General features: G+C 43.0%; 2 protein-coding genes across 2 annotated transcripts in view; one reads left to right on the top strand and one right to left on the bottom strand.

The window, feature by feature from the left end:
• Positions 1 to 27,858, bottom strand: part of OSER1 (oxidative stress responsive serine rich 1) — a 313,341-nt gene that overhangs the window by 1,604 nt on the left and 283,879 nt on the right. Inside the window, exons 2-4 of the mRNA XM_050806564.1 lie at positions 12,000 to 12,080; positions 8,138 to 8,255; positions 4,552 to 4,665 (exon numbers count right to left, since the gene is read on the bottom strand). Coding sequence (XP_050662521.1) covers positions 4,552 to 4,665; positions 8,138 to 8,214 — 191 coding nt within the window. The 5' untranslated portion in view covers positions 8,215 to 8,255; positions 12,000 to 12,080. The remainder of the gene's footprint in view (positions 1 to 4,551; positions 4,666 to 8,137; positions 8,256 to 11,999; positions 12,081 to 27,858) is intronic.
• The window catches only part of GDAP1L1 (ganglioside induced differentiation associated protein 1 like 1), a 112,551-nt gene that overhangs the window by 36,246 nt on the left and 48,447 nt on the right, over positions 1 to 27,858 (top strand). The gene's annotated exons all lie outside the window — the stretch shown is intronic.

Here is a 27,858-nt window from a genome sequence, read left to right as displayed (position 1 = left end):
CAGAACCACTGTGAGGCTAACGTTACAAATGACCATTATGCCATTACTATTAAATAGATTTTTGATTCGTTTCTATCATTGGTAACAGCCAATCAATCAAAACCAAAAAACTAACAATATTTACAATCCCTGAGGTTTTCAGATACTGGGAATTACTGGACACACTATGTAAGGTAACTATTTATAAAACATTTAAATAAAGAAGTGAGTGAAAAGAAAAGATACTCAAAACTGCTAAGTGAATTAGAGACAAGAACCAAACAGGACACTAAAAAAAAATGTTTTATTTGGAATTAAAATGAATGAGCTAAACAGAACACAGTAGTCCCATCTTATCCATGGTTTCACTTCTACAGTTTCAGTTACCTGCAGTCAACCATGGTCTGAAAATATTAAATAAAAAATTCCAGAAATAAACAATTCGTAAGTTTTACATTGCGCCCCACTGTGAGTGGCATGACAAAATCTTGCACCATCCTGCTCCATCCCACCTGGGATGTGAATCATCCCTTCGTCCAGGGTATCCACACTGTATATGCTACCTACCCATTAGTCATTTAGTAGCTATCCTGGTTAGTAGATCCACTATCATGGTACTGCAGTGCTTGTGTTCAAGTAACTCTTATTTTACTTAACAATAGCCCCAAGTGCAAGAGTAGTGATGCTAGCAGTTTGGGTATACCAAGGAAAGCCACGAAGTGCTTCTGCTGTGGTTAGAATGTGTCACCCACAAGTTCATGTGTTGTAAACTTGGTCCTGAACGCATCAGTGCTGAGACCTTTGGGGGTGATTGGGTCACAAGGGCTCTGCCTTCAAGAATGGATTAATCCATCCACAGATTAATGAATTAAAAGGTTAGTGAGGGAGAGGGACAGTTATCACAAGAACGGCTCTGTTATAAAAGCCGGTTTGGCTACTTCTCACGAGCCCCCTTGCCACGTGATATCCTTCCCCGTGTTATGATGCAGCAATGATACACTCACCAGATGCTGGTGCCATGCTCTTACACTTCCCAGCTTCCAGAAATATAAGAAATAAGTCTCTTTAAAAATTACCCAGTCTCAGGTATTCAGTTACAGCAATAGAAAATGAACTAAAACAGCTTTCTTTAAGAGAAAAGGTGAAAGTTCTTGACTTAATAAGGAAAGGAAAAAAACAAAACACATACTGAGGTTGCTAAGATGTACGGTAAAAACGAATCTCCTGTCTGAAACATGGTGAGGAAGGAAAAACAAATTTGTGATAGACTTACTGTTGCACTTCAAATGCAAAAGTTACAGCCACAGTGCATGTAAGTCCTTAGTTAAGATAGAAAAGGCATTAAATGTGTGGGTGGAAGACATGAACAAAAACGTGTTCTAACTGATGGCAAATGGGTTTGATATTGTCTGCAGTTTCAGGTGTCCACTGGGGTTCCTGGAACATATCCCCTATGGATAACAGGAGACTTGTACACACAGCTAAAGAAAGAATTACCTGACTGGAAAATAAATCTGAATTATTTGTAACAGGGTCCAGCAAATTACAGCCTGTGGGTCAAATCTGGCTCCCTGCCTGTTTTTGTACAGCTCGTGGACATTGCTCCAGTGGGCTAGCACTGTGAGCCACAGACCAGGCTAGAGGATCCTCCCCTGTCCCTATTCTCCCTGACCACCTTCCTGGCCAGTGGACACGTTGCACCACTGTCCAGCGCCCACACTGGCTAACATCTACATGTTGAGTCTCTACTGTTGGCAACTGCTGATCGTTGAGAGGCAGAATCTCAGTTCAAGACTCCAACCAGTGCTGGGATCTCTGGAGGAGAAAAGAGCATGCTGGGATCTGAGCCTCACTGGAACAGAGAGTAGAAATGACCCTGGCACTACCTGCTACCCACCCATTCCACAAGGTTCTCCTTTCAGGCTAGTCACTCTATCCTGCGACTGTCTCAGCAACTGAAGACAAAATGTGTCCACCAGCCAGGATGGCCAACCCCAGGCAAACAGGGTAGAGTAGGAGTTTTCTCTCTTATTTAAGCACTTATTAATATCCTTGGAATTTTGCTTCTTGGCCTCCAATGCCTAAAAAATTTACCATATGGTGCTTTACAAAAAAAAGTTGCTAACCCCTGACCTAAAAGGCAGTACAGAGACAAGGATTTGGAAAAATGTAAAAGTTAAGAGGGATGACAGAGTAAGTCTGAATTTCTGAAGAAGAAATGAATACAGAGAACAGAGGACAAGTGATTTTTATAGACATAATGACTGAGAAATTTTCTGATTTGATAAGAGAATCTATGAACACAGGAAATACACCAGAGCAGGATAAAAAGAAATCCACATAGAAATACTCTGTAGCAAAACTATAGCATAGCAAAGACAACAGGAAGATCTTAAAAGCAGCCAGAGACTAGAAAGATTATTTCCAAATCAATAACAATTGGATTGAAGATATGCTTTTCAATATCAATGTAATGAAACCAGAAGACAATCAACTATACCTCATTTAAGTGCTAAGAGAAAATAACTGTCAATCTAGAAATATAATGTCAAGTATATCAACTCTATCTTTCAAAAACAAGGATGAAATAAAGACATTTTCAGATAAATGAAAGCAAAGTACAGTCGGTCTTCTGTATTCATGGATTCTACACCTGTGGATTCAACTAGCAGCAGACTGAAAACATCCGTTCCACCAAGTTCCAAAAAGCAAACATTGAATTTGCTGTGCTCTGAGCACTATGCTGAGTCTGTGTGAGTGAAGTGCTGTGTAAGCACTGTGGTAGGTATTATAAGTACTCCAGAGATGGTTTAAAGTATACAGAAAAATGAGCACAGGTTGTAAGCAAATACTACACCATTCTGTCTAAGAGACATAAGCATCCTCAGATTTTGGTATTGAGAGGGGTGTGTGAGTGGGGAGGACCTGGAATCGATCTCCCATGGATATAGATGATTGTTATTTACCAATAGGACATGACGTTAACATCAGGGGCCCTTTCAAATGTATTTATATGGAATTATACAATGCAGAGGTCCTATTTACTAGCAATAACCCTTCACTGAAAAAACTACTTTAGGAAAAAAGTAAGTGATTGTATATAGGAGGTCTGAGGTGAAAGTATGGTGAGAAAAGAAGTTATAAACAAGTAGAAAAATCTAAACAAACACTGTCTGCTTAAATAATAATAATAAAACCTAGTTTGTGAGATTAAAAATAAGTAACACAACTAAAATACTGGGCAACTACATCATGGAAGTCAGGAGATCAGAGGAAAGGGGTTCTGAGGAGAAGAGCTAAAATACCATTAATTTGTGTCTTTGTTAAAAGCACGCATGGCAAAATCAAGGCTAACAACTACTGAAAGAATAGAAACAAAGTGTGCCATTTCCAAACCACCAGAGGAAAAGAACAAACAAAATCCTTGCAAACAATTGTTTTGAAACAATTGGAAAGGAAACCAGGAGAAGTAAGGTGGGGAAAAAAAAGGAAAGAAAAACAAAAAAGCAGGACAAATAAAGTAAAATGGCAGAATCACTTCTGAAGATATCAATAATCGAATAAACGTAAATACACTAAACCCAGCAGTTAAAAAAAAACTGATCACATTGAATAAAACAGAAAAAAAAAAAACCTAGTCATACGATATTTATATGAAACACAGCTAAAATACAAGAACACAGAATGCTTGAAAGAATAGAAGGCTAGGTGTGGCTCACACCTATAATCCCAGCACTTTGGGGGGCCGAGGTGGGCAGATCACCTGAGGTCACGAGTTTGAGACTAGCCTGGCCAATGTGATGAAACTCTGTCTCTACTAAAAATACAAAAACTAACTGGGCATGGTGGCAGGCACCTGTAACCCCAGCTACCTGGGAGGCCAAGGCAGGAGAACTGCTCAAACCAGGGAGGCGAAGGGTGCAGTGAGCTGAGATTGTGACACTGCACTCCAGTCTGTGTGACAGAGCAAGAACAAGACTCTGTCTCAAAAAAAAAAAGAAAAGAAAAGAAAAAGACACACAAGGGAAACATTCACTAGAAGAAAACTTTAAGACAAAAGCCATTATGAGGGATTAGGAATGTCACTACATAATAAAAGTTTCAATTCACCAGGAGGAAAACATTCAAAACCTATGCTATATAAATCCAACAAAATAACCTCAAGATACATAAAGCAAAAACAAAGAATTTAAAGGGAAAATAGACAAATTCACTTCCATGGGGTAGATTTCAACATACATCTTTATTATTTGTAAGTCAAGTTAACTAAAAAATTGAAAAAAAGGTACAAATAACACATTTAAAAGCCTGATTTAATGGACATAGAATCCAAGAATAATGAGAGAAGTCCCAATATTCTCAAATACACATAGAATATTTGTAAATATTGAATACGGACCAGGCCAAAAAGAAAGTCTCAGCAAATTCAGCAAAAGAAGGAATAGGTCCTTCTCTAATCATTGGGTCTTAGGTTCTATATCATAACCTACTCTTTTCTGGACACTCAGGAAGGAAAATCCAATAATATTTTATAATATTGGAATGAAAATCATTTCAATAAGAAGCTCTTACCCGTGCCAACTGTCTTTAGATGCACATGTGGTTTTAGGTTTGGTATCATCTGTTGCTGTTCTGACTGGTGCTCTGACACCTGTGCCTTCTCCAACAGACAGAGATGCTATGGACCTGAAGACAAGAACAAAGTTTATGGCTACACAACACTATAAAATGAGGAGAACATATTGTTCTCACTAACTCAAATACAATTTTTATCATACATTTTTTTTTCCAGTTTGGGTTTCTCAAAAATTGCTCAGCTTTTAGTGTACATTTTCCTTCAAAACCAAATTTAGAGGATCCCTAAAAGCCCATGGCTGCAAAATCATAAGCCGAAGAATGATTGGTAAGTGTACCCAGCAGCAGGATATAAATAGACTTTCAGGCTGTTTCCCTGGGGCAGATCAGGCCTTATGGTCAGAGAATGCTAATGACACTGACCATTTATCTTACGCAGGCAAACCAGAGTCATGGAACTAAGTTTAGAAGCAAAAACTTTAGGAGACTCCATCTAACTTAACACTGAATACATTTTCAAATATTATGCAACTTTTAGAAAAATATTCTAACTTTTGCAACTAATAAACTTGAAATATTAATCAGAGTTAAATCCTTGTGGTTTAAAATTATACAGATAATATGGGTTCCCAGTAAAGAACATGAAAAAATCTAAAAGCAAGAACAGAATCATCCATAACCTCACAACCCAGAGACTACCAACATCGAACATTGGTGGAAAACCTTACAGACTTTTTCAACACACATAAACATACACACACACACACACCCCCCTCCTACTATACATGCTATAGTGCTGACAAAATTCTTTAGAAAGAGACATTAATCTACTAAAATGAAAGGATGTTCAATGAAACATAATTGAAAGTAAAAAGTAACTGGGAATAACCTAAAGATGTAATAGAAAAAAAAATACTGTATTTCTAAATTATGGCACATCTATACAGTAAAATGTTGGGAATTTATTAGAAATTAAGTGTACAAAAGAACTTTTAATGATATAGGGGAATGCTTGTAAGGAGAAAGCAGCATGGTTAAACACCTATACATATTATTATGATCTCAACTAGGTAAAATAAGTATAGGCTATCATGAACCAGTGATATAGGTGTTAACAGTAGTTATGGTAAACTGTGATTTTTACTTCTGTTTTTATCCTGTTTTGTTTTCGTAAATTTTTCTATTATAAGCATGTATTATATTACAGTCAGATAAATAGGATATTGTTTTGTTATATATATCGATTTATATCTATATAGAGATTTGTCCTAATAAGACAAATACCATTAAGGAGTCAAAACCTGTTGAACGGGATCATGCTAAATTCCTGGCAAGGCTTGGTTAGTTTATGAGTCAATCCTCAGATGTCCCATTTGTAAACTGGCAACAATATAAAACAACTAGAATGTATGATACACTACTACACAAGTCTTATTCTGCTTAGTCATGCTAATGACTCATCCCTTCTCTTTGTTTTCTCAAATGTTCTCCTTCCCTTATAATTTTACTCAAGGCAGAATATATGCTACAAATATATAATTTTTTTCATTTCAGCTTTTATTTTAGATACAGGTGGTACATGCGTAGGATTGTTCATGGGCATACTGGACCCAGGTAGTGAGCACAGTACTCTATAGGTAGGTTTTCCACCCACATTCTGCTCCTGGCCTCCCCACTCCAGTAGTCAGCAGTATCTGCTGTTCCCATGTCCATGTGTGTTCAATGCTTAGCTCCCACTTCTAAGTGAGAACATGCAGCATTTGGTTTTACATATACATAATTTTTGACCATATATTTTGAAAATTTTTTAAATAATGTTCCAAGTAATTTTTAGGGATACCAAAATGGCTTAATTTTACTTTTTTTTTTTTTTTTGAGACAGGGTCTCGCTCTGTTGCGCAGGCTGGAGTGCAGTGGCACGATCTCGGCTCACTCCAACCTCCACCCCCTGGGCTCAAGTGATCCTTCCACCTCAGCCTACAGAGCAGCGGGGACGACAGGCATGTACCACCACGCCAATTTTTTGGTTTTTTTTGCAGAGACAGGGTTTCGCCACATTGCCGAGGCTGGTGTCAAACTCCTGAGCTCAAGTGATGTGCTCACCTCGGCCTCCCAAAGTGCCGGAATTACAGGCATGAGCCATCATGCCCAGCCTGGCTTTATTTTACATTTCAACTTCTTTTAAAACATCAGGAAAGAAGTCTGTGTATCAAGAGTTACTTATATAAATTTACACACTAAGAGATTTGTATGTATAATTGTGTGTACACATTTCTAGTATTTTCCTGATTTAAAAAAATTATTCCTATATAAGAAATCACAAAGGATACACTGCAACCACAATCTGGAACTATCTGCTTCTCTGCTTTGCTTCTGTTTCCCCAGACGATTTATCAAAGTACTGATATGAACTGGCAAGACGACCACATTAGAAAACCATCAAGACGAAAGATACGTTTTAGAAGTATCATAGAAGCAAATATGAGCACCTATAATATCTACTGTGCAAATCTATCAGCATAAACCTTTTAATTTGATAGGCCAAAAATAGTACTAGCAACAGGCAGGTGGCTATAACAACTAACATCTAGTTTTTACTTTGTGCTAGGTACTGCATGCATTTCTTCATATTGTCTTCAAGGTACCACATAAAGGATGGTTAAGAGCAGAGGTTCTGGAGACAGGCTGTCTAGGTTCAGATCCTGGCTCTGCAACTTTTACCAATGTGACTTTTAGTAAGTAATTTAATTTGTGTGAGTCTCATCTGTAAACTGAAATGACAGTAGTATCCATGCACTAAGGTGGTAGTGAGGATTAAATAATGTGCAAAGTACTTAACCCGGTGTTTAGGGCACAGGAAGTAAATAATAAACACTAATGATGATGATTATTACTTGTGGGTGTTCTACTCTGAGCTTCCAGTGTTTAGTTTCCATTCATGAAAAGAAATTCTTATATCCATTAAAAATGTTGATTTCTTTTGGCCTGGGAGAAAGAATTGGGGTGAGAAGAGTCTTACACAGAACATTTTGCAAAGGGTGAAACATTAACATTCAGACAGCAGCTGGTATGCAGGTACACTAATTAGTTTGGCCAAAGGGTCCAAGGTTATTGATCTCAGTGACAGAACCCTACTGAATAGAGGTTTCCATAGTGATAGACTTAGCAATCACAGACCATGAAATCTACAATGTCTTCATAGATTTCTATTGAGCCAATCCACTTGTAGTGAAAAATATTGTGATTCTCTTGAGATGTATGATAAAATCCCTGATGGGACACCACTTGATAATCTTTTATTAAAAAGAGGTGGGGGGAAGCCCTCCTCAAAGTGAACGAAAACCAAAACACCCAACCTAGGAGGGCAAATGAACTGTTACTTTTCAAATTTAACCAAAGGGTTTTTTTTTTAAACTAAAACAATACTGTGCAGAATCTGGAAGGATGTTGTGTTGCACTATTAGCATTTATATCTTCTTTCAATAATGAGAAATTTTAAAAGAGGAAGAGCTTTTTAGGGAGAAGAGACTATTTTGAATGAGTAAACAAATAATTCCAAATAATGTATTACATATTTAATTACCCTGATGCATCCACTCTTAATTTCTTGAAAGCAGTCTGTAGACTCTCCTCCTCTCCATCCTTGGCTTCGGATTTCATTGTGCAAGTTTTTACACTACTTATCGATGTTCCTGTTAACACTAAAAAAGAAAATAAAGTGAGCAAAGTAAAAACAGATGGGATCAAAAGTATACCTTTTTTTAAGATTTTACATTCCTGTTACCTTTACTGTTAGAAAAAAAAAAGCAAATTTTTATTTCAAAAAGGAAGTTTCAGTGTAGATAACTGGAGACTATAGGTTTTCTTAAGGGAAAACAAATGAAATGATACCAAAAATGGATATGTACTATGGCAGAATATAAACTGTTCACATACTTGATGCCAATATCCTATTACACAATTTTGGAAACTAGATGATGTGAAATCTATGTTTCAGTATACATACTTTTTAACATGGGAATCTCCCCAGTTGGTCTAGAAATCTATGAACAAAATGACATCAGAAATAAAAGGGAATAGCTCAAATTATAGCACTCTGATTCTTTAAAATGACACTGAGTATTTGTCTGGCCTAACCCTAGTTAAGTATAACTTTCATGACACATGATAGCATTTCTCTAGAGCAATCCTGACCCAGACAGCTATGTTCAGGAAGATACGTTTTACAGAACAAGGCGTTACCACTGTGAAAGCAGAATTATAAATACACTCTACCAGTAAGGCTGATACTTCCATTTGTGTTTTTATTCATAGCCTGGAATAATACAATTAATTGTTAAACAAGAAAGAAAATAAATGAACTATATACTTGCAACCCCACAAAAAATTATTGTGCACATGAGTGGAAAAAGAAAAAAAAAAAAACTTTTCTTTAGCCTAAAGGTTGAAAGTAAGGAAAAAAATAGAAATGACTATTGTGTAGATGCACCATTAAATGATCTCTTAACTAGTTTGATTAACCAAAGTCCTCCATATTTTCCACCTGATTTTTATATTTTAAACAGAGAAAGGGAGATGAAGAACCAACCAAAGCAACAAGAAACACAATGAAGAAGTCTGTTAAAAAACCCTTGAATCTAGTCTCCAAATTATTTTTTCACTCAGGGTTATTAGTACCAAATCCTGAATAAAAATTAAGCAAACCAGCATCTATGAACATATCAGAGACAATCAGAAAGAAAGAAAGAAAAAAGTACCGAAAAAAACAGAAATAGAGGATATCTGAAGCAAAAGATTCACTTCACCTCTTTATTTCTAAGCTGTTACCCCCCCCGCCCCCACCCCACTTAGGCATTCTCAGAGGGAGCAGTGCCTCTCCACCAGGCCTTGGGTCCTCTCTGATTTATATCTGCTCGTTTCTCTCAGGGTGGCTCTGAAGTTATTGTGAGACCTCTAATATTCCAAAGGTCAAGGTGTCATCATGTTTCATATAATGTAACCATTACATTATTGTAGTACCAGGGCAAAATAAAAAGGCAAGGAATCAGGACTTTTCACTTTATTTATTTATTTGCAGAAGTTAAGATATTTTAGGCAGAGCTCTCTGGGGAACACTGAAAACAGTCTCAAAAGAATTCAGCTACTTAAAAAAAAAAAAAAAAAAATTCAGCCAGCCTGCACTTCACAACTTCTTAGGACAAAAAAAAAAAAAAAAAAAAAAAAAAAAAATTAAATACATTCTCCACGTATATTTTGCTGGTATTTAAGTACATAAACATGAAGAAACATTATCCACACAATCCCATGCTTCACTAGTCTCTAATTCTCAATTTAGGGTAGGATCCCCCCAAATACACAATCAATTCCTATATACCTGGGGGGAGAGGTGAGCAATCACTTATTTCAGTATTTTCAAAGCTTCACATCATCTAAAAGAGTACTACTGTAGGTTGTAAACAAATTCTTCCTGCTGGTAGAACTAAATTGAAGTTTGACTTATAGTGTTCCTCAATTACCTTATGATCCGTTAGTCAATGTTCAGCCCTTACCGAGTTAATAAATCATCTGAGCCAGTCTCCCCAACCCGCAGACCCCACACAAGTCCTCTTTCGCCCTCTCTGGAAATTAGTCAGCATTTATGTACATGTCACATTTAAGTATACACTACTGAACCCTACAGGCAGAAATTCATTTCGTTCACAAATATTTACAGAATACCTACCACGTGCATGGCACTAGAATGAATGCTAGGGATAGAAGCCTAAACTCCATTTCTGTAAGGACTAGAAGAATCTCATTCTTGCCCTCCAAGAGCTTACAATATAACACTGTGCTAAGAGGCTCTGAACCCACATATGTAACTTTTAATTATACTATGCTGACTTAATAGCATGGCAGGTGATCACCCTAGATGTTAATACAAACTTTACATTCCTGTTGACACACTAAAAGATCTATCATCTAAAAACCAAAACAGGCCAGAATTAAAATCTGACTACAGATTACAACTTCAGGAATGAAGTTCTGTCTAAATGATTTTCAGACTTCCAGCATTTTTAACTACTCACCTTTTTTCTCAGTTATTTTAGCCAAAAGCAAAGGTGAGCGTTAGGCATGACCTTAAGGGCCAGAGAAGAGCATCTCTGTAATTATAAAAGGCTCATTAAGCTCCTCTGCATCCCCAGATCCCCATTCACTCAAAGAAAGGGCTGTACAACTAACTCCGGACAACAGATACAATTGGCTTGCCCTTCTTCATTAATACCAAATTTGTGGGAGGCGGTCTTGGCGTTTTAACTGCAGTGAACTCTTGAACAACATCCAAAGAGATGAAACTTTAAAAAGCCTATTCGAAGTTACTTCATCTTAAGTCAAATCAAACCGGGCAATTTAACTTTGCCTCGGATTTTCCACAACCTTACAAAAATTACAGTTATTCTAAGTTCCTCCATCAAAAGGACGAATTCCTGGTTTTCTCTTTCAACGAAATGGATGCGTCACAATCTTACTTCTATCTTGCCGTTTTAACCAAGACCTCATTGAACCTCAAGTCTAGGTCTACATTTCCACGCCCGAGAAGACCTAAGAACGATCAAGAAGGGATGGCGCGGGTACGCGTTGTTATCACAACGTTAAAGATTTCGAAACTCCCAGACCACCAGGAAGCGTAGAGTATGGGGTAGAAAACCCTGTCCAGCAACTCGAAGAGGCAAACTAGACCGGGAGGAAACAATCGGCCCCCAGGACAAAAAGCACATTCACACCTCTCCGTGCAACCCACTCATCCCTTTACACTCGCAGTGCTGCAGCCAAACCACGAAGTTCTTTCTTTTCACCCAGAGTCTGTGCCTGTCGCGGTTAAACACAAATGGAGAAAATTCCTGGTCAGAACCCAGAGGGGTAGGAAGTGGCTTGAGGTGTGAGGACAACGCCGAGGAGGGAGCTGTCCAGGGGCTCTGCCCGCCCGGGGTCTCCAGCTGGAAAGTTGCGCTCCTCGGGAGATTCCCGGGGTCAGAACGAGAGGCTGGAGTTGGAGCGAAGCACCAGGGATGCGGAAGAAGAAAGGAGTGGGGCCGAAGAGGTAGCCAACGAGAATGGGGCTCCGAGGCGAGAGGGAAAGGGCGGGAAGGGGCAAAGGGCGGCCAAGGAGGACGAAAAGGGGAAGCTGTCGCTGGGCGGGAGACGGCGGAGGAGCGGGACGGGGCGGGGTCCGCGGGAGAACAGGAAGGCGGGAAGGGGAGAGAGCGCGGAGTCGGAGCTCCAGCACGCACAGGCCGCGGCGGATAAGGGGGCGCGGAGAGGCCCAGGCCCGGCCCAGGCAAGAGGCGTCGGGAGACGACGCGACCCAAGGCGGGCGGGCCCGGGAAAAACCGCCCGCGGCCAGACCAGCTGTGCAGGCCGAGACGCTATGCTGCGGCCCCTCCCCGTCACGTCAGGGCACTTACCGCCTCGCAGCTGGGGCGCTCCGGTGATGCGGTGCAGTCAGTTCAGAGCGTCTCTCCCGAATCTCGGCGCCCGACTGACCCGGATCCAAACCAGCCAAGGGGGCGGCCCGCGCCTCGGGAGTCGCATTGCGCCTGCGCACTCCGGCATGCACCCCGCCCCCTACCCATGCTCCTCCCACCCCGGTGACTCGGCAGCGCGGCAGGGGACGGCTGCGCAGGCGCAGGGCGGGGGCCGCGCCTCTCGAACGCCCCGCACCCGCCCCCCTCGGAAGCACGTGCGCCTTACGTAATTTCCTGTTATTCTTCGGTCTGCCTCCTCCCAGTGGCGTGGATTTCCTCCCGAGCAGCTTTTGGGGCGTGCCTGCTTCCTCCTCTCTGTCAGGTGAGTGAATAGGTGTCATTCTTCGCAGTCGTTCTCTGCCTCCACCGCCCCGGCATCTCCTTGTGCTTGGTCCTCTACCTGGAGTCACCTATGCAGCGGAATTCCGCGGGGCGGGGGCGAGGACGTGCGGGGGTCTTTATGGCAGCCAATCCCCGGCTGAGCGCTTGGCCAGAGTTTCTGTGATGCTAGAATCTGGACTGCCTGCGACCTCTCCAGGACTCGGACACCAACCCTCGCCTCCTGGTGATCTTTCAGGACCTGCAGAGAAGCGAAGAGGTATTGGACGTGGCCAGGGTCAATAGTGTGAAGCCAGAATTAGAATTGAATTGAAATGCTTCGGTTTTGATATCGCTGTGTTTGTCTTGAGGCAACTGCTCTTCCTCCTCTGGGCCTCTCAGTTTTCCATCTAGTAAGTAAAGAAGTTGAACCTTATCGGTGAATCTCGTGTTTTCAGGCGTAGACTGCTTTGAGAATCTGGTAAGAACTGTAGACCCTCTTGCCAAAGAAATGCACCTACACACCAAATTTGGCAAAAAGATTTAGGCAGTTCACCAAAGGAGATGAATTTTAGGGTTCTTTACATTTTTCTGATTCTGAATGTTGCTCAGATGGCAGGCGGGAAAAGGTGATCTGTGCAACAGCTGCCACCTGCTTCATCATCAGGACTGGTTCTGCTAATCTAGCTGTGCCTCTCCTCGCCTGGCAGTCTCCAGCTCCACGTCTGCACTTCTCAAAGCTTCATGAAAACAGATGATTTTGCTCAATAGAGTTGGCTGGTGTTGATTGTGGCCCACCCCTAGAGTGAGGGTTTTTCCCTGAACCAAAACTGGCCCCATCCACCCTCATTCCCCAATACCTTAGTTGTAGTCAACTGACTAGATAGGCTGCCGAAGATGGTTTAACTGTGTCCAGCTTAACTACAGCCAATCTTTGGAATGCCTGGCCTATATTTGTAAATGAAATCTAACAATTTATTGTATAACGTTGTTAAACATAAAGCATGAAGTTAGCCTTGGGTAAAACATTTTAAATTCTCGTCATTCATACCAGAGGTTCAGTAACTGACGGGATGAAAGAAAACTGTTCATTGTAACCTAATGATGCTAATTAGATAGCGTTAGAGTATATTAGAGATTAGATAACTTGTTCTAGCTGGCTTTGTCCTTTGTCTCACAGTGCTGGTAAGTCAGGATTTAAACTGCCCTTCTCAACATCTCTTGGAAAAGAAAAAGCGGGAAATATGATGCATTTTTGTTTCTCAGACCTTGCCAAGTGAAATGTATCAAGACCAAATACATCTTTTTAAGCTGCCACTTCAAAATACAACTTCAGATAAAATCTCATATATCCTTGAGAAGGCCGGGCACGGTGGCTCACACCTGTAATCCCAGCACTTTGGGAGGCCGAGGCGGATGGATCACTTGAGGTCAGGAGTTTGAGACCAGCCTGGCCAACATGGCGAAACCCCGTCTCTACTGAAAATACAAAAAGTTAGCCGGGCGTGGTGGCACATGCACCTGCAATCCCAGCTACTCAGGAGGCTGAAGCAGGAGAATCTCTTGAAGCCGGGAGGCAGAGGTTGCAGTGAGCCGGAGATTGCGCCACTGCACTCCAGCCTGGGCCAACAAAGCAAAACTGTCAAAAAAAAAAAAAAAAAAAAAAAAAAAATCTCATATATCCTTGAGGGGAAAGAATTGTCTGAATCCTGATTGAGTTCCCAGAGCTTAGCACAGTTCCTGGGGGTTAGTAGGTACTAAATACAGTTTTGATGAATTCTCATTTTACCTGCTTTCCATCCCTAATTATATTAAATACTAAAAACTAAAAAGTTACAATATTTCATTTTGTGTAAGCACATCTCCATCATAAAGCGTTAGATGCTTTCCAAGAATGTGACTCATTACTCAGGGAGTACTTGGAAGATGAGAACCTCTTGTGAATACCGAAGCCTGTTAACTCACACACCTGACGTGGCCAGAGGTTCTAAGTCATTATAGATAGGACTGGCTCACGGTGTGGTACATCATGACTTGGAATGAGATAGAAAAGCAACAAAATGGGGTGGATCTGAGTGAACAAAAAGCCAGATCAGTGTCCTATACCAGCAATTCCGGGTCTTTTTAACCATGGGAAAAAAGCCTGAATTTGTGTGTGGACTTTATATTCAAGAAATAAACTTTGTATTAATGCACATGGTAATGCCATTTAATTAAAAAGCTGTGGTAGATGTAAAATTCCTCTAACAGTGCTTCCTTCTTGTTACAAGTGTCTTGTACATACTTTAGTAGGAGAGACTTAATTCCATGAATTTGTACTGCAAGAACAATTTATATAGGAAGATAATAGTTTCGCTTAAAAAATAACTTTGGAGAAGCCAAGTTCAAAGTAATAAAGAAAATTATTTCCCTAACAATGTGACTGCCATCCTACCAGTTGGTAATCTGGAAAATATTCTGTTCTTATGTTTTAAGACTCAAATTAATTTATTTCTTACCTGGATATACTTTTCTTAATGACTTGGGGTAGGCCAGGCGTGGTGGCTCACGCCTGTAATCTCAGCACTTTGGGAGGCTGAGGCGGGTGGATCACTTGAAGTCAAGAGTTCGAGACCAGCCAGGCTAACATGGTGAAACCCCATCTCTCCTAAAAAAATAAATAAATAAAAATACAAAAATTAGCCGGGAGTGGTAGCGCATGCCTGTAACCCTGGCTACTCTGGAGGCTGAGGCATGAGAAGCACTTGAACCCAGGAGGTAGAGGTTGCAGTGAGCCGAGATCATGCCATGGCACTCCAGCCTGGGCTACAGAGCAAGACCCTGTCTCAAAAAATTAATTAATTAATTAATCAATTAATTAAAATGAAAATGACTTTGGGATAGAAGGTAGTGATAATGATTGTTTGTCTTGATTACAAGTTGTTAGCTCATGTAATCTTCATAACCAATTTGTGAAATGTACTTTTATGATGTCTGTTTTATAGCTGAGGAAACTAGGCTCAGAATAGTTAGATAACTTGTCCAAGGTTACATAGCTTGTAAGTGGCAGAACGGGGATTCCAATCTAGGCAGTCTGGCTATCCACCCTGCTGATAGCTGAGTTACGCTGCTTTTCTTAGCCTCCCCACCTTTACCTCCTGTAGTTGGTACCCAGCTAGACCAGGGATACCTGCTTTCACCTGGAAAATACCACTGGGCTTGAGGAAATTGGCTGCCCAGGGCCTAGGACTGTTCCAGCCACACTTTCTTTGCATGTGTTTGAACCCAGCAGGCATATTTCCCTCTCAGATCTCAGATCTTTTGTATGTGATGTTTCCCCTCCTGGAGCATTGTTTACCCACAGTTCATCTCGTCATTCAAAGTCTCTGCTCATATCAGCTCCGGGGTGGGGGGGTCTTCTTTGGCTTCCCCAGCACCCCCTTCCCTCTGTATCCCTTTACCCTGCTTTATCATAGCACTTATCACTACCTGACAATGTATAGTTATTCTTTGGTCCCGTCACTAGAATAGAAGCTACCTGAGGACAGGGACTTTGTGTCTTTTTTTTTTTAGTCACTATTTCTGTTGAATCAAAGATGCACATTTTCCCACAATTTATTAATAGCAGTTAGAACATCTGGATGTGTCTTATAATCACCAGTGTGTTCTGGTTTAGTTGGTAGTATTTTTTTTTTTCTTTCTTGTACCTACAGTAAGTGGTGAGTCTTTAAAATCATGGGGTCTTGGAATTGATGAAAATACCATGTATCCCCAGGGCCTGAACTCTATGTGGCACGTAGTTGGCGCTCAGTAATTACTTGTTAAAGGAAGGCATTGAGTGTTGTGTGCCAGAAACTATTGAAACTTTTTTTTTTTTTTTTTTTTGAGATCTCGCTCTGTCACCCAGACTGGAGTGAAATGGCACGATCTTGGCTCACTGTAACCTCCACCACCCAGGTTCAACTGATTCTCGTGCCTCAGCCTCCTAAGTAGCTGGGATTACAGGTGAGCACCACCATGCTCTGCTAATTTTTTTATTTTTAGTAGCAATTTATATCATTCTAGTAGACTCTTAGAAAGTAGATGGGGAGGGTGGGGAATGTAAGAGAGACCAGTTAGAAGACACTCGAAATAATCTGAGGGAAGACCAGAATGGGAACCATGGCTGAAGGATGGTGAGACCAGCAGGGCTCGGCGGCCTGCTGAGCAGAGATGTCTGGCCTGAGCCAAGCCAGTAGGTGGCCCCCTTCACTAAAGAAGGGAATCCAAGAAGACTAGGTTTGGGGAGTGGGAGGGTTTGGTTTTGAACATACAAGTTTCAAGTGCAGATGAAAGCAGGAATCAGGTCCCAAAGGCTGCAGCAAGGGATTTATCCTAAGGTTTCTCCTTCTAAGAACTGTAGGAGCTATGGAAAGAAATATCCGGATTTATTTTATCTGGTTTCAGCATGAGCCAGCATGGTGATCCAGGCCTGCGATGATGGTGATCGAAGGGGCAGGTGGCCCTAAGTATGGAAAACAAGTGAGCCGATTGAAAAGTTGTGTAGATCAGGCCTCAGGGAGAGATTGACTACGAACAGGATGGGCAGTCAGAGAAAGCTGACAATGATACTTTGCTTTCCAGCTTGAGCAACTGAATGGATATTGGTGCCCGTCTCAATTAAACTCTGTTGAACCCAGCTGACAGTGAGCAGAGGAAGGACATTTAAATGGAGAATCATAGTAACGCTAATACTTTCTTTTATTCTTTCTTTCTTTACCTTTTTTTTTTTTTTTTTTTTTTTTTTTTTGAGACAGAGTCTTGCTCTGTTGCCCAGGCTGGAGTGCAGTGGTGCAGTCTTGCTCACTACAACCTCCACTTCCCTAATTCAAATGATTCTCCTGCCTCAGTCACCCACGTGTGCCACCATGCCTGGCGAATTTTTATTTATTTATTTATTTTTTTTTTTTGGTGGAGAAAGGGTCTTGCCATGTTGGCCAGGCTGGTCTTGGACTCCTGGCCTCAAGTGATCTGCCCGCCTCAGCCTCCCACAGTGGTGGGACTGCAGGCTTGAGCTACTGCGCCCAGCATATGAGAACTGATACTTTCATAGCTCTTCCTATGTATCAGAAGACTTATTTTAGTTATCACCACAATCCTATGAGATTACTATTATCACCATCATCTTCCAGATGAGGAAACCGAAGCAAAGAGTAGTAACTCGCCGAGGTCACACAGCTAACAAGTGGTGGAGCTAAAATTTGAACCCAGGCAACCTGATAGAGTCTGTGTTGTCACTGCCTCTCTGTGCTGATATTTCTCTAAATTAGCTCAGTTTGGACACAGTGAACCTGAGAGATCCGTGGGGCAGCCACGTGGAGGTGTCCAGCAGGCAGGAAGATATATGGTTCTGAAGCTCACATGGGAAATGGGGACTGGAAATAAAGACTGTGGAGTTTGCATACAGGTGGCCATTGAAGCCACAGGAAAGGACAGGACCCTTAAGGAGAGGGTGGGAAATAATCGGAGGAAAGAAACAAGGGAGCCCTAGAAGGCAAACAAGCATTCCACTTGTGGGAAGGACATAGTCCCTTCTGCAAATGAATATGCTGCACCTGGCTTACAGATCTTCAGTCAACAGACAGTCCATCCCCCTGAATTTGTTTGGCTCTGGGTACCCTGACAAAAATGGGGTTCCTGGACCCACAACCCTAAGGACCTGCCTCAGTGGTGGTGATCCTCCCCACTTTCTTCTACCATGAGAGTCCACTGTGGGCCTGTTGGCTTCTCTGGGCATCTGTTTTTTGCCCCTCCCTACAACGGAAGAGCCTCCAGCTCCTCTGTCTACCGCCCGTCGACTTTGTCAGCTCAGGTCCCCTCCCTGTTTCTAGGACCACAGTAACATTTCACCTGGAGCTTCTTCAGGTCCCTCCTGAACTTATTTTCAGCCCTTTATCCAAACATTTCTTGTATCTCCTGCTAGATTCTAAATTTCTGGAGGGCAAGAAGAACCTATTACGTTGACTTTCCCTCCCTCAACCCCTGCTCCCCTGTGTGGGTTAAATGGCCTGACGCCATTGTCCCACGGGACTTCGCATGCAGTCCACCTGAATAGGAGCTGCATTTTGTATCTCTGTACCTAGCACAGGAGCCAGGGAGTCCATCAGTCAGTCAGTCATCTTAGCAGATAATTCCAGTTGTCTACTAGATTTCTAGAAACATGACTGGGGACTGTCGATGCCTTTGACAGTTGATTTGAGCAGCAGGACCTTTCACAACAGCCTCCTGTTGTTGTGGGTGGGGAATAGGCAAGGTTTGGGAAGCGGGCATTCGCTGCTCTTTCTTGTCATTCTCTTCATAGCCCCCAAGCTACTGTGGTCTATTGTTTTGATAGTTGCTTTCCCGAAATGTTAACAGGATGGAGAGTGAAGGAGGAGTCTGTGATACCTCAGCCATGCGCCAGTGTGCCGATTCCCATTCTGCATGGATTTGATTTCCAAGACTCCAGTCAATCCTCAGAGCTCCAGGTAACTGCTGATCACCAGCAGAGGGAGCCCTAGGACCACAGGGCCTCTTTCCTTACCGGTGGTAAAGCCGTTCACTGTGGCTTCAAAACTGTGGAAGACCCTGGATTTGTGGATCACTTGCCTTTAGAATAGAATCAAGAAATAACACTGCAGAAGAATCTCCACATGGTAAGGATTGGGAGTGTTGAGAGGGGCTTCTGGGGTGCAGGTAATGTTCCTTCATCTGATGTTGGTTATAGGAGTGTGTGCTGTAATGTAGTATATGTACATTTTTTTGTGTGTATAACTAAACTTCAATTAAAGTTTTTAAAACTTAAAATAAACATCTCTATGTATACCACAAAATAGGTGTCAGGTTAGGGTGAGCTGTTCTTTTCCCTACAATTCTTAACCTTATCTGAGTCACAAGACAGCCCTTCCTCCCTACCTCTGTGAAAGCCACAAACGACTGGTTAAGGACTTCTGCAGCAGCCGCCGAATAGAGAAAGTGAGCACAGGACATGAACAGATGGTTCACAGCAAAAGAAATACAAATAGCCCTTAAACGTATGAAAAGGTGCTCAGTCTCAATCTTCAAAGAGAAGTGCTTATTGAAAGTATGCGGAGATACCATTTTTAACCTGTCAGATTGGCAGAAATCCCAAAGCTTGACAGCATGCCCTGTGGATGGGGCTGGAGGTGGGGGAGTCGGGAGAATAAATAGCAGACCCTTTAGTACATTACCAGTGGGACTGTGAAATTGACAGCCCTATTGATTTGGGCAATATCTACCGAAATAACAAGTCTACACTCTGTAGATGACATTTGTACATATATGTAATAATTTAATCTCCAAGTTGTCTTCTTGCTCTGTAAAAGGAAGATTTTGGAAGTTAAGAAAACTTTTTCTGCCTCAACGAAGTCACATTTTAACACTAATGTCTCATGCTGTGGACTCAAGAAAATCTAATTTAAAACAGAGCCAGGCAACGGCTTCCATTGACTGACTGGCTGGAGGGAGCTGCAGGCTAACTAGGAATTAGGAATTAGCCACAACAGAAGTGCATTGGTTTTATCTCAAGAAATATCCTCCTTTACACCTGTCTTGGCAGATGTGCCCACTGCTTGGGTGGCAGGACACTTTGATTGTCTCACCAAGACTGTGTGGAGAGGGGTGGGGTACTTCTCCAAAGGGAAAAGTGGGCTGCTATCACCCATAAAAGGGGTGGAGGGAAAGGGCAGGCAGAAACAGTCAATGTCTTCCATAGCTCCAGGTCACGTCTGCCTGCTGCTGATACCGCATTCATATCTGCAGCCTGTGTGTCTCCTCGACACCATGCCTCTGTGTCCACTGTCCTCCTAGTCAGTCGCCTACGTGGATGTCCCTCTGACACCTGGTGAAACATGATGTGTTTCTAATTGAGCAGGTTATCTTTCCCTCTAAGCCTGGTCTCCTGGCCTTTCCCCAGTGCCTTCCAATTTAATTGAATCAAATCGAATGTAATTCACCTCCTCCCATCCGTCTGGCTTCTGGGTTAATACCCCCCCAAACTTTGGAAATATTTTAATGTGTTAATATATTATTTTTTAAATAAAAAGTAGTTTTAACAAAAGAAAAATATACCTCTGTAGAAAATTTAGAGAATATAAGGACTCAGGCACCTTATCTTTTTTATCCCCTGGTTAGCCCTGGGAGGCAGACAGTATTATTTATCCCCATTTTACAGATGAAGAAACTGAGGCTCAGAGAGGAACGTGGCTTGCTGCTTTCACACAGGTCAGAAGGATCTATGCCGGATTTGAGCCCAGGTCTTTCTGGTTGCAAGCTGGAGGCGGTCTTGTCTTTGGGATACTCAGTTGAGGGGCTTGGCCTTTGCCTCAGAAGGACTCGACTTGGCCCCCTCTTGAGGATGTCCCTTGGCAGCATTTGGTCATGGTGTTGCAGAGTGCCTAGGAGCCACACTTACTCTGAGAAGCCCTGCCTCACACACCCACTCCTCTGTGTGGCCTTGGACACACTGCCCAAGCCTCTGCGCCCAGTTTACTCCTCGGAAAAATGGGGATGATGATAGTAATCATAGGCTTCCCTTAGAGGGCTAGGAGAGAATGGAATGACCAATGTGGTAGAACACTGCCTGGCTCACAGCATCTGATAATGGCTTAGATATTTGTCCCCTCCAAATCTCAGGTCAAAATGTGACCCCCATTGTTGGAGGTGGGGCCTGATGGGAGATGTTTGGGTCTTGGGGGTGGATCCCTCAGGAATGGTGTGGTGCCCTCCCATGGTAATGGGTTCACCCCAGGCCCAGTTGTTAGAAAGAGTCTGGTACCTCCCACCTCCTCTCTCTTGCTTCCCTCTCTGGCTGTGCTATCTGCGCAGGCCAGCTACGCTTCGCGTCCCGCCATGAGTGGAAGCAGCCTGAGAACCTCACTAGAAGCCAAGCAGATGCTGGTGCCATGCAGAACTGTGGTCCAAGCAAACTTCTTTTCGTCTACATTACCCAGTTTCAGATATTCCTTTATAGCATCACAGAACAGACTAATACAGCATCCAACAACATTAGCCACTGCTACTATTATCATTAGTATTTTAAGTGTGTGCATTTTAACTGCTGGTACACTGTGTGAGCTGGCTTGGATGTCCGTCCCCTCCAAATCTCATGTGGGACTGTAATCTCCAGTGTTGGAGGTGGGGCCTGGTGGGAGGCGTTTGGATCATGGCGGCATATTCCTCATGCTTGGCTGGGCGCCATCCCCGTGGTGATGAGTGAACTAACAGGAGATCTGGTTGTTTAAAGGTGTGCGGCACCTCCCCCCTCTCTTGTTCCTGCTCTTGCCATGTGACACACGGGCTCCCCTTTGCCTTCCACCATGGCTGTAAATTCCCTATGGCCTCACCAGAAGCAGATGCCAGCACCCCACTTCCTGTACAGCTTGCAGAACCAAGAACAAATTAAACCTGTTTTCTTTATAAAGACACAGACTCAGGCATTTATTTATATCAGTGCATGAACAGCCCCATACACTGGGCATACGGGTTATATCCTGCTTTCCTTCCATTTACTATTATGAGCATTTTTATGTCACAATATATTCCTCAAAACATTATTTGAATGACTGTATAATAGTCCATCATTTAAATATATTCATAACTTACTCTGTAGTTAACCATTCACCTGTTTCTGGACAATTAGGGGTGTGTGTGGGTGTTTGTTGTAATAAAAAAAACTCTAAACCAAAAATCCTTGTCTGATTATTTCTTAGAGTAGAATTTTACACCTGGAACTCCTGGGTGAGAAGGTATAAACGTTTAAAGTCTCCAGCAACACACTGATAATTGCTTCAAAGGAAAGCTCTCAACCGTTTACTCTCAGCAGTGTGTATATTAGGGCTGTCCTCACCACACCCTTTCAGGCAGCCAGGCGAGCTTTTTTTAAAGTTCACCTTTGTTGCTATTTATTTACAAGGCAGGTTTTACTACGTGTCCCTGGGATGGTGGGGGTAGGTCCCATGCCCAAGGTGCTTCCAGCTATGCTGCCTGTTACAATGTTCTTAAATTAGCTAGCAGTCCCATAAGCCCTGGGTGGACATATTTACCTGTTTCCTGCCTGCTCTGTTTTCCTGCGGGTGGAAATATAATTTCAGTGCTGGAAATTTTCTTTTTTTTTTTTTTGAGATGGAGTCTTGCTGTGTTGCCCAGGCTGGAGTGCAGTGGCACCATCTTGGCTCACTACAACCTCCATCTCCTGGGTTCAAGCAAGTCTCCTGCCTCAGCCCCCCGAGTAGCTGGGATTACAGGCTCACACAACCATGTCCAGCTAATCTTTTTTGTACTTTTTGTAGAGACAGGGTTTCACCGTGTTGGCCAGGCTGGTATCAAACTCCTGACCTCAAGTGATCCACCCACCTCGGCCTCCCAAAGTGTTGGGATTACAGGTGTGAGCCACTGTGCCTGGCCAATACGTTGGTTTTTCTGTTTCTCTGTTGCCCCTGCTTTAAGGTGTTTAGCATGTGGCCTCCCTCCCTGGTGACAGCACAGTCCCAAAGCCCAGTAATAGATTTTAAAGAGATCTGACTCAGGTACAAGCTTAGCTGGACTGGCCCATTATCTGAAATCTGTGTGTGACCTTCCCAACTGATACTGCCAATACTTGTGTCTGTTTCAACTTCAGATTCCCGTTCAGTATACTCACCCTTTAAGTTACCCTACTACTAGTATCCTGACCTCCCAGAAAGAGGGCTAGAGTTTTATTTTGTTAAAGTAAAATCAGTATTCCCCAGTGCTCTGTATTTTACAAAATGCATTCACACATGACTACTTTGATCCTCAGAATGATTCTGGGAGTTACATAAGTTTATCTCCATTTTGCAGATGAGGCCCAGAGAGGCGAAGCCATTTGAGCTCGTGAGTGACAGATCTCAAGCCCTGCTCTTTCTAAAGCGTGCTGCCTTCAGAAAAGAGCCAGAAGGATGAAAATTACTTTAGAAAGATGAATACCAGCTTTGAAGGAATAAAAGCTGACGAGGAATTGAAGGAGTTGAGGCGCAAGCTTGAACAGGGTTGCGTGTTTGGCCCTTGATTGTAAAGGCCCATTGTTGCACCTGTTCCTGTTACTTGAGGAGTTGCAGCAGAAGGAACAGCGGCCTGAGACTCTAGAGAGCTGGGGAACACGTTCCTTCTCATCCCTCCAGGGCCACCACTTCTTGTGGGCCCTTGGGCAAGTCACTGTACTTTCTGAGTCTCAGTTTCCCCATTTGCAGAATGGAAATAACTATCCCAGTCTACCAACTTAGAATTGCTTTGAGGATCTGATAAGGTGGTGTAGATGCTGCTGCCTTGGGGGCTTTAAAGTCTGGAGCTCAAGCGACCCCTTGAGTTGGGCTTACTTAGTAACTCCAGGGTTGGGCAGAACAGGACTCCAATGAGGGTTCTTTTCTTTTTCCCTTTTTTTTCTTTCCCTATCTCTTAACTTTTATCTTTATTATTTTACAATGCCCTTGTAAGATGAAACAAGTGTTGCTGAATTTTTTTTTTCTTTTTTAACCTTTATTTTAGGATTGGGGTACATGTGCAAGTTTGTTACATAGGTATATTGTGGGCTGCTGAGGTTTGGAGTACGAATGAATTAGTCATCCCAGTGGTGAGCATAGTCCCCGATAAGTAGTATTTTTCAGCCCTTACTTCCGTCCCTCTCCATTCTTGTATTCCCCAGTGTCTGCTGTTCCCGTTTTTATGACCCTGTGTACTCAATGTTTAGCTCCCACTTAGAAGTAACAACATGCCCAGCACTTTGGGGGTCCGAGGTGGGTGGATCACGAGGTCAAGAGATTGAGACCATCCTGACTAAGACAGTGAAACCCTGTCTCTACTAAGAACACAAAAAATTAGCCAGGCGTGGTGGTGGGCACCTGTAGTCCCAGCTACTTGGAAGACTGAGGCAGGAGAATCACTTGAACCAGGGAGGTGGAGGTTGCAGTGAGCTGAGATTGCGCTACTGCACTCCAGCCTGGGCAACAGAGCAAGACTCCGTCTCAAAACAACAACAACAACAACAACAACAAAAAACGTGATGCATGATTTTGTTTTCTGTTTCTATGTTAATCCACTTAGGATAATGGCCTCCAGCTGCATCCACGTTGCTACAAAAGACAGGATTGCCTTCTTTTATATGGCTGCCTAATATTCCATGGTATATATGTACCATATTGTCTTTATCCAATCCACTGTTGATCCACACCTGGGTTGATTCCATGTCTATGCTATTGTGAATAGCACTGCAATGAACATATGGGTGTGTGTGTCTTTGTGGTAGAATGATTTCTTTTCCTTTGAGTATAATATATCCAGTATTGGGATGGTGCTGAAATACTTAAAGTAGAAATGAAAATTGTCACATGCTCCACCATGCCCTTCCATTCTCCTCTGCAGAGAGACAGCCACTGTTTGTGGTTTAGTACACCTGGTTCCAGGCTTTACATAAACTAAACCCATGCATATTTCTCTGTGTATACTTTTTCAGTACATGTACACGTGCACTTGTTCATACAGTTTGTTCTTTAAATCTTATAAAAATGTCCTCTATACTGCATCTCGACTTATCCCCCTCATAATTTTAAGACCTTGCTATATCAGAGCTACTTTTCTATTCTAGAAAGACATGGCCAGGCACGGTCTCACGCCTGTAATCCCAGCACTCTGGGAGGCTGAGGCGGGTGGATCACCTGAGGTCAGGAGTTCAACACCAGCCTGGCCAACATGGTGAAATCCTGTCTCTACTAAAAATACAAAAATTAGCCGGGCATGGTGGCGCACGCCTGTAATCCTAACTATTCAGGAGGCTGAGGCAGGAGAATCGCTTGAACCCGGGAGGCGGAGTTTGCAGTGAGCCGAGATCTTGCCATTGCACTCCAGCCTGGGCAACAAGAGCGAAACTCCATCTCAGAAGAAAAAAAAAAAAAAAGACATAGAAACTCTTCTCACTATCTGGGCATTTTACAGGTATATATATTTAATGTATTAATTTGGGTTATTACCAATTTTTATTATTTTATTTATTTATTTATTTTGAGACAGAGTCTCACTGTCACTCAGGCTGGAATACAGTGGTGCGATCTCGGCTCACTGCAACTTCTACCTCCCGGGTTCAAGTGATTCTCCTGCCTCAGCCTCCCGAGTAGCTGAGATTAAGGCGTGCGCCACCATATCTGGCTAATTTTTGTATTTTTAGTAGAGATGGGTTTTCAACATATTGGCCAGGCTGGTCTCAAACTCCTGACTTCAGGTGATCCACCTGCTTCAGCCTCCCAGAGTGCTGGGATTACAGGCGTGAGCCACCACACCTGGCCTGGTTATTACCAATGTTTAAAATACTACCAATTGTGCTGCATTAAAATGCTTGTCAAACAAGTTTGTACTCTTGTAAATGTATTTTAAAGTGAAGTTGCTGGTAACACAGATTGTAATATCTGATGGACAGGCAGAATTCCTGGATTCCACTCCCACCCGTGGTGTTTGGGGCACCCATTGACCTACGGTGGTTCTCAGCCAGAGATGCTTCTTCCTCTGAGGTTCTGCCCCTGAGGGGACATTTGGCAATGCCTGGAGATATTTTTGGCTGTCACAACTTGGGGGACGGTGACAGAGATGCTACTGATATCTAGTGGACAGAAGCCAGGGATGCTGCTTGACACCTTACAATAAACAGGAGAGTCCCCCACAACAAAGAATTATGTCAGTAGTTCCAAGGATGAGAAACCCTGGCCTCCACCAAGATTGCCAATGGTTGACAGTGTCATTCTTTTCAGTCTTGCCAATCTGGTAGTTTGCAAAATGACAATTTATTCTGTACCTCTTCAGGATAATAGAGAAATCTTTTATTTCTTTCTTTATATATTACTCGAATTTGATATAATGAACATGTATGATTTCTATAATTCTTTTGAAAAGCCATTAAGGATCTTTTATTTATTTATTTATTTTTGAGGTGGCGTATCACTCTGTTGCTCATGCTGGAGTGCAGTGGCATGATCTCGGTTCACTGCAACCTCCACCTCCCAGGTTCAAGCAACTCTCCTGCCTCAGCCTCCCGAGTAGCTGGGACTACAGGCATCCGCCACAATGCCTGGCTAATTTTTGTATTTTTAGTAGAGACGGGGTTTCACCATGTTGGCCAGGCTGGTCTCGAACCCCTGACCTGGGATTACAGCCATGAGTCACTGCACTTGGCGCCATTAAGGTTTTTTTTTGTTTGTTTTTTTGTTTTTTTAAAGATCTATACCTCTTGGACCATTAACTGTTGACTGACTTTGCAGTGTGTTCCTAAGACAATTGTGTATGTGCCTGCTTGTTTTTCCCTGATAAGGTATAGAAAGAAGTCCTCAGTGTGGGCCTTGAGAATCCATCGTGCTTCAGGTTCCAGTCTCCCATCCTCTGGCCTTCAGAATTCCTCTATTGCTCTTCCAAACCATTTTCACCTGGTGGACACCCAGGCCCAGGGTCTGTCTCCAAGAATCATCTTGGCCCAGAGAGACTCCTTACCACTGAGCAGACCTCCAAAACAAAATGTACCTTGCGGCTGACCCTGGGAAACCCAGCACATACTCCATGGACTCATCTGCCCAGGGGCACATTTCATGCTCACGTTCATTTCCCAGCTTTGAAATCTGAGATCTGTTTGCCCAGTGAACTTCCAGGGCTGTCAGAGCTGAGCCAAGCCCCCTGGTGCTGTTGCAGAGCTGGAGCTGCTGGCATAGGCTCCGGTGGGGGTCACATTCCCTCCTCATCTCCACCACATCCCGTCAGAGTGGAAATGGAGTGGAGCCCAGTCTTACCCACTCCCAGTCCCCACCCGCTCCCCGGCAGGGCAAGGACTCCCGGAGCAGTGCCGCGCTCCTTCCACTTGGTGCAGAGCGAGCCAGAGTCAGCCTGGAGGAAGTGTCCTGGGGAACTTGTTGATAACACTTGGATATTCCCAAGAAAATGTCCCACGTGGTAGAAGTGGCGTAGACTTGCCTGCAGCCCTTGTGAATCATGTGGAGTGGGCTCCTCCAATAGCCGACGTTCAGAGTGGGCAGACAGCTCCTGGCCCTGGTGCTGGGCACAGGACTTCTGCCAGCAGTTCTGTGTGTTTGATCTGCAGCCCAGTGTGGTTTTCCAGTAAAGCAAAGGCGTATATGAAGGCTGCGTGGTCTAAGTCTCCACTCCCTAGAATCCACACCAGTCATGTCGTGCACGGAGTGTCCAAGCTGCGAGGCCATGAATGCCTGAGACACCTAGGCATTGCTGACTTGGAGAGATGGCAGTAAGCGGGAGGGGCGGAGAGGACGTAAGGAGACGGATCTGAGTTCTCAGCCTGCCCTGCCGCCCGCCCTGGGCAGATAAATCACTGGACCTCTTGGGTTTCAGCTTCTTCATTAACTGTTTATTAAAAGCATTCACCCTTTTTCAATCTGAAGTTTTCTTTAAAACACTGCCAATTAGAGAAGGCTGGCTAAAATGAACTGGAGATTTAAAGTAG

The sequence above is a fragment of the Macaca thibetana genome, chromosome 10 (assembly GCF_024542745.1).
Source record: "Macaca thibetana thibetana isolate TM-01 chromosome 10, ASM2454274v1, whole genome shotgun sequence".
Taxonomy (NCBI): Eukaryota; Metazoa; Chordata; class Mammalia; order Primates; family Cercopithecidae; genus Macaca; species Macaca thibetana.
This window is presented reverse-complemented; position numbering and strand designations above follow the sequence as displayed.